The 13,945-nt window shown below is 50.4% G+C and overlaps 1 protein-coding gene across 3 annotated transcripts; it reads right to left on the bottom strand.

The window, feature by feature from the left end:
- Positions 1-3,698: 3,698 nt before the first annotated feature.
- On the bottom strand, positions 3,699-11,322 carry TOR1AIP2 (torsin 1A interacting protein 2). Of its 3 annotated transcripts, none has more exons than XM_051625476.1 (6): positions 11,103-11,322; positions 10,032-10,230; positions 8,541-8,843; positions 8,108-8,428; positions 7,606-7,695; positions 3,699-6,706 (listed from the first exon to the last, which is right to left on the bottom strand). In XM_051625476.1, exons 2-6 carry the CDS (start codon positions 10,063-10,065, stop codon positions 5,958-5,960), a joined length of 1,497 nt encoding a protein of 498 aa, XP_051481436.1. In that variant the 5' UTR covers positions 10,066-10,230; positions 11,103-11,322; the 3' UTR covers positions 3,699-5,957. The 3 variants fall into 3 exon arrangements, with proteins under 3 accessions (XP_051481436.1, XP_051481434.1, XP_051481435.1); XM_051625474.1 differs by having other exon boundaries at positions 7,540-7,695; XM_051625475.1 differs by having other exon boundaries at positions 7,540-7,695; positions 10,032-10,261.
- Between the last annotated feature and the right edge of the window lie 2,623 nt (positions 11,323-13,945).

Genomic DNA, 13,945 nt, shown 5'->3' on the forward strand with positions numbered 1-13,945 from the left:
TTCTTTCTCCCTGCAGAAGAGAGTGTTTGCTACCCGAGCCGTCGGTGCTTCCCCTTTTCTGGGCAAGCTCTGCTCCTTTAGCGCATCCCGTCTGGCCCTGCCGTCAGCGCCGTGTTGGGGAAGGAGAGATCGCCCAGGAGTCGGGAGCTGTTCCTGCAGGCGCGGTGGGTGAATCATCCCCTCGTGGGGAGCCGGACCGGTGACCTGGTCTTTACTAAGAGGGGTTATGGTTGCCCAGGTGCCCCCCGTTCTCAGCCGTGGTTTGTTAAATCACATACCAAAGCCCGGCTGGATCACAGACTGGTTTGGATTGGAAAGAACCTGAAACATCGTCTAGATCCAACCCCCTGCATGGGCAGGGACACCTCCCACCAGCCCAGGCTGCTCCAAGCCCCATCCAACCTGCCCTTCAACACTGCCAGGGATGGGGCAGCCACAGCTTCCCTGGGCAACCTGTTCCAGGGTCTCCCCACCCTCACAGTGAAGACTTCCTTCCTAATATTCAATCTAAATCTAGGGGGACTGAGTAACACTCATCCCTGCCCTCTAGAGAGTTCTCTAGGATTTCAACCTGCTGTTTAACTTAATGGGGTTACACCAGACAGCTGTTTCTCCAAAAGTCTTCCCAAGACAGTCAGGAGGAATCAAAGGGGATGGCTTTTGGCAAGGAGGACTGGTGTGTGTGGTGGCTGTTGCAGCAGGTCCTGCAGGACTGGAGTAGACCATCCTCTTAACATGACCTGAAGGGATTTATTCTGCTCACAACTCACTTGCAGATGCCACAGATGGAAGCCAGGAAGAAAGTCTCAGGGTCATAATTATATAGAGAGTCTGAAAGTTTAGGAAAAAAGCATAGGAGACTCTGGCCTGCAGTGTAAGGTCTTTGGACACGGCTTTATGTCTCTATATGTGTGTTTTCCTCCCGTTGACCAGGCTGCTGGAGGCAGCCTGCCTTTGATAGCAGACTTGCAGGATGTTCCACTGGGTTTTTAGTCCATCCCAGTAGCTCAGCTGGCTTTACCTGGTGCTTGCCCCAGCACAGATGCCCTTTCCTGGCCCTGGCAGCAGAAATAACTGGACCGTGCTCTCCCTGTGAGGAAGAACCTGTGGGGTCCAAGGCTCTGCTCTGCAGACTAGAGAAATGGGCAGTCCTTCTTTCTATTGCTCTGAGCAACTTAAGACTTCAGCCCTGTTAACTTCCTTCAGCTCAAGCTGTGCTTGTGGGAAGAGATCCCAGTGACCTGAAACTGCTTCCCAGAAGTGTCTGTGTGGTCCCTGGGCTGCCGGGGGGGCAGAGGATGGCACAGACCTCGAAGGATGCGCCGTCAGGGGAGGCTGTTTCCTCCCCTCCTGGGAAACCACGCTGCTCTCTCCCCTCCGCTTCTGAGCTGATCCTCGGCTCTCGAGTGCCATCGTGAGGGACCCGCAGAGCTGCTCCCGAGCCTGGGGAAACCTGCACAGCGGGGGGGAGGCCAGCGGGATGGCTGCTGGTGGCTTTGCCCCCCTCCCCGGGATGTCGCTTATTAGATGAAATAACTAAAAAACTGGGGGGGGGAATCAGTTGAGAGAACAAAGAGACACGCAGAATAAGAACAGAGCTTACATAATATGTTAAGACACTGATAATTGGAGAAAAACACATCCCGAGTAGTCAACAACCTGTCCTTGAGAAACAGGCCTGCAAGAGGGATGGAGGGGATGGAGGGAATTCTCCCAGAACTTACCTTGGTGTGAGAATGGCTACAGCCTTGAGCACCAGGTAGAAAACACTGGCTAATTGGACCTGCCTATTAACATACTATTAGCATATGAGCGTGCTATTAGCATGCTAAAATACCCACCCAGAGGCTAGGGGGACCCGTGCTAACAAGAAGCCCCCTGCCCTTTGAGTTTGTGGTGACATTTTTAAGCACTGTCGCTTGAAATGGAAGCAAAGAACGAGTTCACCCCTCATGGATACGAGTGAGAGAACATAATTAGACATCAAGTAAGTGTACAGTAAAAGTGTATAGAAGTAGCCCCTGTGTTTGGGGAAGCTGAGCTTGCTGTGTGGAAAACCACCTGGCTCCCTTTTCTGTGCAGAACTGGAAATTAAAGCCAAAGTATCTTGGGTCTGTCTGTGGATGGGCTTGTTGCCACTGGGTGACAGAGCCTGCTCTGGGGACAACAGGGTGGTCGCTCTGCCCACTCCCAATTGCCTCCTGGGATGAAGGGACTGGCTGTTTGTAGCCTTTCCATTGCAGGCTCTTGGATCTGCATCCCACAGGCTGAGGCCAAGCTCCTTTGCACAATTTGTCACATGGCTGCGTCCCCTGGAGAGGTGAAGTGTGTGTGTGTGTGGGGGAATTAAAAAAAAGTCTTAAGCTCCCAATATCTGCAGATCTCTCTTACAATGGAGGTTTTGTAGGCCTCAAAGTGGCACCCAAGGGACTGGTTTTGCCCCTCAGCTGAGCTGCTCTGTAACTTCTAAAGTAATTTTCAGAGTTGTTGAGTACCCTGTGGCAGCAAATCTGCAGAACTGCTGCTGCAGAGAGTGGGTAGTTGGAGAGAGGACTGCATTGCTCAACAGGCCAAATAGGATAAGGGGATAAGGTTTTTTTATTTATTGTAGATGAAGAATTGAGAGGGAATTTGGTTTTTAGCACTGAGGTAGCAGTGAGCAGTTGATAAGCTCCAGCCAAACCCTTGTCCTTGCCGTGCTTGGGTGATGAGTGTGTGTGCAGAAGAGAAGCTCCCACAGAGATAATGAACCAAGGGTGGGAGGACAGTTGAAGGGAGCCTGGGAGGAATAATTTACTTGTGACAGTGCAGAGCTGGGCTGTGTCCTACTTTGTCCTTGCTGTTTACCCCCACAGATCATGGTGAGCACATGATCTAGGGGAAAACCACTGGTGCGTCTTCGGGCACTCTCAGGGCTGTTTCAGCTGTTCCCTTTGGATTTGCTTTTGAGTTCCTGTGCAAGAATCAAAAAAAGCAGCCTGGTTTTTGGCATACAGCGATCGCTGCACCTGGTGGCACTGGATTTTCATCTGAATCTTTGGGCTAGGACCAAATCTTGTCCTCTCACATCAGACAGCAATAGAGGGATGTTTATTACTGCCAATCGATCCATAAACATGTTTTCAAAAATATGGCAATGTTATGAGTATTTAGGTTGCCAGGGCCTGGACAGAGGCTGAAGAAAATCCAGAATAACAGAGTAAATCCTCTTTTTTTCTCTTTTTTTTTTTTTTTTTTTAGCCCTCTTTTTAGGCCAGAGCTGGTCAAAACAATTCACCACAAACATAAAAATGTCTGTGTGCTGAGGTCGTGTGACATTGGGTGGAACTGATCCGATCGAGGGTGTTGAAATGAGAAATGTTTGCTTTCTGTATTTCTAAAATACTTCAGTTGTCAGTGGATTTCAGTTTAATTATTATCATTAAGTATTATGCAAGTAAGTATTGGTATGTTTCAGTCTGGGTGGAATTCAGCAGCTGTTTGGAGGTTTGTTTTTACTTTTGCCTTAGTTGAAAAAGCTTTGACTGTTTACCCAAACAATTGAGAAAAAGGTTGTTTGGAGTTTTCCTGGAAAAAGCAAATACTCACTTTGTTTGCACAACTACAGCCCTGACCTAAATAAAACTTTGTCCTTTATGTTGATATGCTTAATGAGCTGAAAATAGCTAGGAAAAAAAAAAAACCCCACACAACAAACATAAGGTAAGACTCCAGCCTCATTTTGAAGGCTTTGCTGATTTCTTTCACAATCTCATTGTTTATTTTTAAATAGGAGTTTTGTTTCAGAAGCAAGCAGATATTTTGTCTCTTGAAAGGTCAGAAAAAGATCTCAGGGGTGGATGAGGCTTACAGCGCTGTGCCCAAGCAGGGCCAGGTTGCCCTTGCACTCCTTGGCTGTGCAGGACAAACACAGGGACATAAAAACTGTGAGTGAGATAATGTGAACATACAGATTTCCCTCAGGATATTGACGTAACGTGATTGAGGCTTTGCCGGTTCTTACATCAACATCCATCCTGAACCGTGCAGAGCAGAAACAGTGTTTTGTCTTCCCAAAGTAGTGTATCCCAGTGAAAAGGAGGGAGGGAAGGAAGCAACCCAGATCTTGTACAAAATCATGCCCCGGGCTGCCTTGCAGGGGTTAAAACCCCGGTGGTCTTGCTTGCATGTCCCCAGACAAACAAAAAGTCCTTTTTTTTTTGTTAGAATTTGAGCAGGTATCCCCCTCCTTTTCCTTCGTTTTTGTTCCCTCCTCCAAGTTAATGGCCACAAGTCTCCCGAGACAGGACAAGGCACACAGTGGGAGGAAAGGAGAGGCAGGCTGTGGGTTCAGGGTGCACCCAGCTGAGCCGTGGGTGGTGCAGATCAGCAAGGCACGCTTGGTGGGACACCCGGCCAAGGCCAGGGTCCAGTTGCTGTTAAGGAGCACTCAAATGCCCTGCTTGTGAAAACACCATAGTGTTCTTCATTTGTGTCTTGTTTGGACACAAGAGCCTGGCTCTGCAAGGCCCCAGTCTGTGCTGCCTGTGTGGGAAGGAGCTGTGGTCTGCTCCTTCTGGGCAGGCAGCACTGCAGGCATGAGGGGCTGGCACCTGGGGCTGACTGTTGGCTTAACAGAAATGCACCTTAATCCTCAGGTGTTCCCTGAGTTGGCTGCTCTGCCCCAGAGTGCCTGCAGAAATGCAGCATGAAGGGGCACCAGAGTGTTCCCAGGACTTGGATTTCTCTTCCTGGGGTGAAGAAGAGGAGGCACATTAAAAAACCAGCCTGCTTCCTTGAGGATTTTTTGTGTTAATGCCAGAGACTTCATCTTTACCAGCTAATCCCAGCTCCTGGCTGCTTTAGCATGTGCCAGAGCAGCAGCTGCCTAGCAGGAAGGTAAAGGTACCTTTGGAGGGCAGACACCTGGTGTGCTGCCCTACATGGTTTGAAATAAATATCAAAGTTAACATCTACATTCATCAATAAAATTAGCAGGGGAGAGGCAGGCAGACGGTGTCCTGCCAGAGATCTGGGTGAAGAGCAAGCTCTGGGGTATGACCAAAGCTGGTCAGCCCAAAGAGATGGTCATGGCCTCGTGGTGGCAAATGGATCAAAAGTGGACCTTTTTTAATTTTTTTTTAGGAGGTAGCATAAAGTTAAACTGCATTACTAATTCTTTCACCTGTGGAATCCCTGGAGGATTCACACTGACAGCGAGGTGGTTTCTGTTTCATTGCTCTCTGTCTTTAGAGCTTGTTCCCTGGCACATGGGATTCCCAGTTTAGTGCAGCGTTTTAAGTGCTGACAACCTGAGATTTCCTGTAATTGATGTTTAGGGATTTCTGAGTTGCAGGTTTGTTTGAACATCTTATATTTCGGGTTCAGTCTTTGCTGGGTGTCAATCAGTCTGTGCAAATGGGGCTCCTTCAGGACTGGCTGGTCAAACCCTTGACTAGCAAACTGGCTTTCTTTTTGAAGCATGACTTTAGGCTTTGGGGAATTTGACCCTCCCGTGTTCCAGGAGTGCTCTGCAGAGAGAGAAACCTTCTAAAGTACATGGTGAGACTGATGCACACAACATCAGCAAACTGAGGGGCAGGGAGCAATGAAAGAGCTGCAGAACTGAAGGAACTTTCTGGCATACTAGTTGTGTATGTTCTTTGTGTATTTCCTGATAGAAATGCTACCTGCAAAGTCCACTCTTCCCTCCTGCCTCCCCACACGTTCTCCTGTGCAATTAGCAGTCTAAAATATCCATTCTTCCCATCTGCCAGAAAGAAGCATCTGACCTGTCTTCTCCAGGACTCAGCTGGTCAAGTGGTCTGGATCTACTTGTACCAGGAAGGTACGGGAAACAAACTGAAGAGAAATAGCACTAGTTGTGCCTCCACCTGCACCGGAGTCAGCCAGGACCATCTTTCTGACCCTTCCTGGGCCTCTCTGGCAGCCTTTGTCCCTAGGATTTGGTGTGAACTTTAGCAGTCCCCCTTCTCAGAGGTCTGTACTGGGTGGATCGGTAGGACCAGGTGGGAGATGCGGCTCCACAGCCCACTCAGCTTGTCAGGATCCATGTGGTTGTAGGAGCTGGGGGTCTTGGTGCTGGTGAGCTTGGCCTGGAGGAAGTCACGGACCTTCTCTTCTGCCTGATAAGGGCTGATGTGAGCCTCCAGCATCTCCTCCTCCAGCAGCACAGTCAGCAGCAGGGCCACATCCTTGAAAGCAGCACTTTCGTGGTCGCAGTACTTGTAGAAGATGAGGGTGGCTTCTGCCGGCAGCAGCTCAAAGCGGTGGATCACTGCAGCACGGCGCCCGGCCTGGAAAGCTGAGCTAAGCTCTTCATCCACCTCCTCCTTGGCCTGGTCACTCTGGAGGCTGGATTTACTCCCCCCATCAATCTGGACCGTGCTGGCCTGCAGGGCGGCTGCGTAGGCACCAGCCACCTGGTTGCTAAGGCATCGCAAGGTCCGCTCGCCCCCGCGGGCGGCTGTGAAGATGATGATGGCTGGCTGGGTGTGGTGGGAGGCATTGAGGTGCTTCTGCAGGAGCTTGCGCCCTCGAAGCCACAGCTGGGGACTCTGGCCTGGAAACCTGCCCTGCAGTTGGTTGAACTGGGACAGAAAGGCCTCCACTGCCAGGTTCTTGGGGACTTGCTGGGACTTGGAGGTCAGGGTAATGACGTGGAAGACGAAGAAGATGAGAAATATGAAGGCCGTGGCAATAAACCCTGCCCAACAAGGGAGAGACCCAAGATGGGGAACAGAAGTCAGTGCCAAGTGACCTGCAGTGATATGCTAGACAGTAGCTACAAGGGCTCTTTTTCCCCACCCAGACCTTCCCCACTACCCCAGGAGAGTAGTTCAGGTTGGCACCATCTCTGGGGGCCCAGGGATGGTGAAGGGGCTGCTTGACCCATGTTGTGAGACCCACGCTCCCACACAGCAGCCGGGGAGGACTACAGCTCCAGAGATGGAGGCAGGGCTACAAGCTTTGCTGTCACAGCACAAAATTTCCTGAGGAAACTGCAGCTGGACCACAAGCTTGCTTCTCTCCCCACCCTCTGTTTCATTCAAAGTTTGTGGCCGTTTGGAGCACCTGCCTCCACGGATGTCTGAGCCACCTAAGGTGTCCTGTTCACTGCTTTTCTCCTAGCTATGCTGGGTGAACAAAGGCTACCGTGCTCCTGTGCAGAAAAGGAGGACAGCAAGGCCCAGACACAACTGCTTGTGTCCCTCTCTGTGGCAAAGCAGGGTCTCTTTCTACCAGGAAAAAATCTGTGGTGCAGATCAGCATCACAGTTCTTGCTTGGGCCCCCTGACACAGAGGGGGACCACGAAGTGGGGAACTATCAGCTCAGCAGTCTCAGATCCTCCAGGACATGCCAGGGTGCTCCTGGAATGCTGAACATGATGTGCCTGCTTCTGAGGCTGGAGAGCTGGAGGGAAACCTGCTACTACCAGCTTCAGCTGAGCCTGTTTTTAAGGGAATGTTTTTTTTCCCTCAGAAAAGGCTGTGAAAGGTCCTGAGAGAGAAGAAAAAGAATTAAATGTGCTTTATTACTTGTTCCTGGAGGACCAGTGCCTTCTGGCCGATGAGTAATGCACAAGGGAAGCTTCTTTTCCTCACCTTTCAGGGACACTTTGGCTTTCTTCTGGTCTGTGTTTTGGGTGGTGGCACTTTGCAATGTCTGATCCTCTGCCTTTGGAGTTGCTTGCCCTACAGAAATAGAAAGAAATGTGCCACTCGCTGTTGAGGGAACAGGTAAATTGGGCATTAATGAGAAAAGCAACAGAGCTGCCAGGAGCTTCCAGCTGAGGGAAAGGGTTAGAAGTGCATACTGCTTCAGGTTAATGCTGCTTGGAGTCTTGGTGCTCTCTGCTTTTTTAGGGGCAGAGGAAAGAGAAAAACAATGCAGAGTGCAGCGTGGTTGCGTGCCTTTCAAAGCAGGGCAGTAGCCAAAGGAGAGAGAAAGGGAGAAGCCAGTTGATTTCTTATACCTTCTTTCCTGCTTGACTCTGGAAAACTGACAGTGGGCACCAGAGAGCTCACCACACCTGTTTTCAAATGTTTATGCAAATTGTAGGCATGTGCAGAGTGACAGAGCAGCAGTGTGCAGCCACCAGCTCACCTTTGGTCCCATGTCTGCTTCTTAACACGCCTTGGGATCCACTCTCCTGTGTTTCTTGCCCATCGTGCTCCTCTGGCTCCTGATCTTGGACAGGGGCACTGGTGCTCTTCTCTGCCAACAGGCCCCTGGGGACATCTTCTGAGGCAGTCACATCTGAATGTGTCATTTTACTGCTGGAGCTGAGAGACTTGCTTCTTGATGAAGCATCTTCCTCTGCTGTATAGGAGCTTTCACACTGGCTGCTCATTTCCTGGTTCTCCTGTGATTCCTGGTGGACAGGACTGTCTCCTTTGCTGTCCATCTTACTGCAGGCCAAACTGGCTATGGAGAAAACAATTTGCAGGCCTATGCTTAGTGTCTTTCAGCACAAGAACCAACAACCAGGTTATGAGCATTTTGGAAATGCTGTACACAGCAATGGGAAGAGACCTACCTTCATCCAAGTCATCCTCTTCCTGGGATCTTTCTGAGGCAGCATCTCTTGTCTTCCCAGATTCTTCCAGTGATACTTCAGTTTCCTGAGGAACACTCTCCTCTACTGTAGGGCCAGCTGAATCTGACAGTGTTGTCTCTCCTCCATCAGCTGCTGGTGATTCACACACCAAAGAGTCCTCCTCTGGTTTGCAGGGGGTCTCAGGACCCCTGCTTGTCACTTGGTGCTCAAGTGTTTCTTGGGGGGGCTCTTGGGGTGCAGGATGCTCTGCTGTGCTCTCCACCTCACCTTGGGCTGGCCCAGCTGTTGGGATCAGAGTTCACAAGCTCAGTGAGCCTCATAATTACTTATTCTGAGGCTGAACATAAGCATTTGCAACATATTCTGAACCTTAGGAAACCAAACAGTGCAGCTCAAATCTCAGGCATTAGCTGTGAAAAATTGCTTTATGAATGATCAAGCACTACAATGACAGAAATGATTGTACTAAGATTAGAAAAAAGACTGATAAAAATGTCAAGAAAGTCCCTGCTAATTTGAAAATAGAGAAAAAGCTGCACTTGTCATGTCAGGATATGCTCTCCTTTGGAGTATGATTTTTATATTCTTTGTTGTTGAGTATTAAAGGAATACTAAGGACAGATCTGAGCTGGTAACAGCATCATGGTTATCACTGAAATACTCACATGTAGTACTCATAACAAGGCACCCATCAAATCTAAGCACGTGGCAGAAACTGATATATAGGGAACTTGTATCCTGCTGTTCAAGTTGGGCACAAACAGTACTCCTTACCCTCCCTTCTCCAGGGGCTTCCCATCCATAGGTAGTGGAAAACTGGCTTATTATTTCCTCATCTGTGGTTTCTGGGCTCTGCAGAGTTTGGATCTTGCACCTGAGCCTAACAGGCTCGTGCCCACCAGGCAGACACAGCCCCGTGAGACTCACTTATTCATTGGAAGTGAATTTGTTATAAAAGTTGAATGTCTCCTCATGGGTCCACGTGAGCCACCTGTGTTAAGCAGAGCCCCTTCTCCTTGGCTGGTACCCGAGGGCATTGCTCTTTACCCCCTGCCCTGTGTAACCCTGCAAACGGGAGCTGCTGTACCAGACTGCACTTCCACTTGGCAGCTGGCCCACAGGAGATGCTCCTCTCTCCACAGCCAGCATTACAAAGCTGCTTCCCACAGGGAAGCACTGGGATGCAGGGAGGAAAGCTCCCCCAGTCTGGATCCCCACCTTTAGTCTTCTTTGTGCTGCCATGCCAGACACAGTCTAAACCTGTTGCAGATGGGAATCCAAAACTGAAAGTAACTTGTTAATCTTTCACCTTGTAAGAAAATCTAGCAACTTGGTTTTCTTGGCCTGGAAAAGAGTAGATTCCTGTATTATTTTTTTTTTTTTATTTGCCTTAGGTTTCCCATGTCACTGCTGAAATCTTCTTTCAAAGGGATTTTCCTAGTAGATGGAGTAAGCATAGGATTCACTTACCTCCAGACAGATCCATGCTTGGATTTTCTTCCATTTTCTTTCTCCCCTGGAGATCTGACTTCTGCACAGTTTTGTTTCACTTTCTCCTTCAGTCATAAGGAGATATTTCTCCTTGTTGTTTGAGTGTTCAAGTGACCGAGCCCCTTCACAAGCACCATCCCATCTTGGCCTCAGGAATTGCAACTAAATGGCCGTAAGCCTGAGAAGCAGAAAGACTGGAGCAGTGATTCCTGGTGGAGAAGGGGACTCCTCCCTCCACGCCTGCCAAGGTGGTGTGAAAGTGGAGATATGCCAACTGCCAACCTTCAGGCCAAGAGCTATCAGCTATTTTTGCTTCCTGGCAGAAAACAAGCAGTCCAAAGGCAAACACAAACTGCAGTTGTCTCGGGAAAAGCCCAAGTGGGGTGAGACACGGGTTTCCCATCCGGATGGACAGGATGCACCAGGATGGCCAGGCCTGGAGGCTGGGAAAGTTAAAGCAGCTGGCAGAGACACAGCCTGACCCCCCTGCAAGAGCCTGACCCTGCCCAAAACCTTGTTCCCCACCCGAGGGAACCGGGCAGTGTCCTGGGAATGTGGTGAACCCGGAGCCTGACTCTCCTACACATCCCTCTCCTCTCAACGTGCCGCGGGATGGGATGGGATGGGATGGGATGGGATGGGATGGAAGCACAGGTTCTAGACGGGCTTGCTAACTGTAACCGGAGAAACGTGGGCGGCTTTCAGGAGCACAACGCCTGCCCGCGAGAAAAAAACAAAAGCAGGCGGCACGGAAAACTCCCGAGAAACTTTCCCCGCCGGAGAGCGGGGGGTGCGGATTTTCCGCGCAAAAAAAAAATCTCCAGCTCAGCCTTGGCGGCAGCTCCTCTAGCACAAGGAGGCACCTGCCCCCCCCCGTCTCCACAGGGGAGTTTTCTTGCTCAATCCAAGCTCTGGAGGTGGGGGGGGGGGTTGTTTAAGTGCCGCTCTCTGCCGCCCGGCTCTCGTCCCGCCCCTCCCTGTTGCTGCTCCCGCTCCGGGAGAAGAAGGAAGTGAGGGGGAACAAAGTGGCTTGTGGAGTCGGACACTTACCCGGGCAGGTCCGGAGCAGGTCGGGGAAGCGAAGTGAAGCAGAGAGAAGGCAGGAGGAGCCCAGCACTGGCCCCGCCGCTTGCCCTTCCCGCAGGCCCTTCGGCTCTGCTGGTGGCAGGACCGCCCGTGTCCCCAAATCCTGCCCTCTCCCCGTGCCAGCGAACTATGTCCTTCCAGGGACAAGGCTGCTGGGAGCTGTAGTTTCCCTCCCCTCCTTCTCACCACAGGGGGGACAGCTTTTTTTTTTTTTTTTTCCCGATGAGCAGCCTTCAGGAAATGAGAACTCTTTGTTATTTTTGGCTTTGTTCCTGGGAGCTCTGAGGTCACGCAGCCCTTGGTGCTAAACCTTCCTGTGCCGAGCAACCGGCGTTGCAAATTGAAACAAACTCAGTGGCAGTGAAAAGGGAGCTATTTTGAGAACTGATTTTATGCAGGTGAAAAATCCCAGCAGAAAAACAAACAAACAAACAAACAACAACAAGGAAAAAAAACGTGCGGGCAGCAAACCCCAGGTTCTGGAAATGTCAAGCTGTGGCAGTGCAGGGAGGCTGGGGAGCTGAGGGCTGTGAAATGGGGTGTCTTTAGCATCAGCCTGAAGGGCAGGGGATGGGGAGTCCCCCCTGCTGCTCCCCTTCCAGCGTGGTGCAGAGATTGCAACAGGAGGGAGGTCAGAAGAAGGGTGTGCTGCTGCTCCTGGCCTCATCTGGGCAATGCTTTTCCAAAACAATGATGCCTTGCTGTGCTGGGACAGGCTTGGTCCAACTCCTTCCCTGTTCCCCAGGACACCTGCTCCAGGGAAAGGCATCAGCACAAGAAGCTGAGCAGGGACTGCAGCCCCCCCCCTCGAGCTCAGCTTTGCAGCCTTTTCATTAACAGCCCCAGAGGAAACAGCTGCAAAGGGTGAGATGGAGCATTGGGAAAGGCCACTGAAATGGTGCTTGTAGGGAATAGGGACTAAATGGCTGGGGTGCCTTCGTTTGGAAAAGAGAGGGCTGAAAGGAGGGATTTGACTGATGTGGAGCTGTTGTTCACCAAATCCCGCAATCCTAGGGCTCGAGATGCTGGTGGAACAAGATCTGTCTCACCACACGAGTGGCTGAGGATCGTGTGCCTCGGAACTGCTGGCGGCCCCCGGGAGGTGAGGAGGCACGAGGTGCAGGTGGGCAGGGCACAGGTAGCAGTGGCAGGATTCCACCTGCTCTCCAGCAGCACAGGAAGGCAGTGGCTTCCTCTGTCACCTGCAGAACCACCCTGCAGGTGGTGGCTGGAAGGGGACAGGGTCCACCTCTCTCCCTGGCAGACTCAGCACATTCTTTTCTGGTGGCCAACCTCTCAGCTGGTGTGGCAGAGGCTGTAAAACTGAGGATAGTGGCAAAGCAGGAAGGAAAAAGTTGGAGTGGTTGATCTACAGAAGCCAAGAGCTCCCTGAGGGTCCTACTCTTGGTTGCCATCTGTCTCATTTCCTGGCCAAAGGGACACTTGACTTGATTTGCTTCTAGCCAGAAAGAACGGGCAAAGTGGGCAGGAGCTGCAGGTTTCAAGAGCTTCATGAAAATCAAAGTATTTTCTCACTAGCCAGTCCCTTTATCCCAGGAGGCAATTGGGAGTGGGCACAGTGACCACCCTGTTGTCCCCAGAACAGGCTCTGTCACCCAGTGGCAACAAGCCCATCCACAGACAGACCCAAGATACTTTGGCTTTAATTTCCAGTTCTGCACAGAAAAGGGAGCCAGGTGGTTTTCCACACAGCAAGCTCAGCTTCCCCAAACACAGGGGCTACTTCTATACACTTTTACCTTACACTTACTTGATGTCTAATTATGTTCCCTCACTCGTATCCATGAGGGGTGAACTCGTTCTTTGCTTCCATTTCAAGCGACAGTGCTTAAAAATGTCACCACAAACTCAAAGGGCAGGGGGCTTCTTGTTAGCACGGGTCCCCCTAGCCTCTGGGTGGGTATTTTAGCATGCTAATAGCACGCTCATATGCTAATAGTATGTTAATAGGCAGGTCCAGTTAGCCAGTGTTTTCTACCTGGTGCTCAAGGCTGTAGCCATTCTCACACCAAGGTAAGTTCTGGGAGAATTCCCTCGATCCCCTCCATCCCTCTTGCAGGCCTGTTTCTCAAGGACAGGTTGTTGACTACTCGGGATGTGTTTTTCTCCAATTATCAGTGTCTTCACATATTATGTAAGCTCTGTTCTTATTCTGCGTGTCTCTTTGTTCTCTTGTATGTGATTTTTTTTTTTTCCCCAAAAAAAATTTTACTCATTTCAACAAATAACCAACATCAACCCTGTCCACAGAAGCACAGGTGTCAGGGAACTGGTGGCAGAATTCCAAGTCAGCAAGAGGGAGAGAGGAGCCTTCAGCCTGCATGGGCTGACAATTTGGGTATGAAAATCAGCTTGGCAGAATGAACTGGTCAGTCTGGGACATGAAGTCATCCACCCTCACAGAACTGCTACCAGGAAAAAAAGGCATGCTGACCTTCTGAAACGTTGCTTTTCCACTTTTAGCATTCACAAACTCATGGGACGTGAGCTGGGACGTAGAGCTGGAACTTATCTGGCTTTTTGTAACTCAAGTTTGACGGAGGGTTTTATTGAAACAGGAGTAACATTTTCTCTCCACCTGCAGAAGGATCAACAGTGACGTGGCAAATTACAAAGGACACACCTTGTAAATATTTACCCAGTGCCACCATTTAGTCACTTGATTTGGGAACTTGCCAGTTAAAAGTGATGCTACCTGGAGCTGTGGTCCTGCCAGGCCAGAGACCATCCATCAGTCACAGGCAGGTGGTTTTTTTTTGGTTTCCAACTGCAAGGACAGTTCAGCT

The sequence above is a fragment of the Apus apus genome, chromosome 7, assembly GCF_020740795.1.
Source record: "Apus apus isolate bApuApu2 chromosome 7, bApuApu2.pri.cur, whole genome shotgun sequence".
NCBI lineage: Eukaryota > Metazoa > Chordata > Aves > Apodiformes > Apodidae > Apus > Apus apus.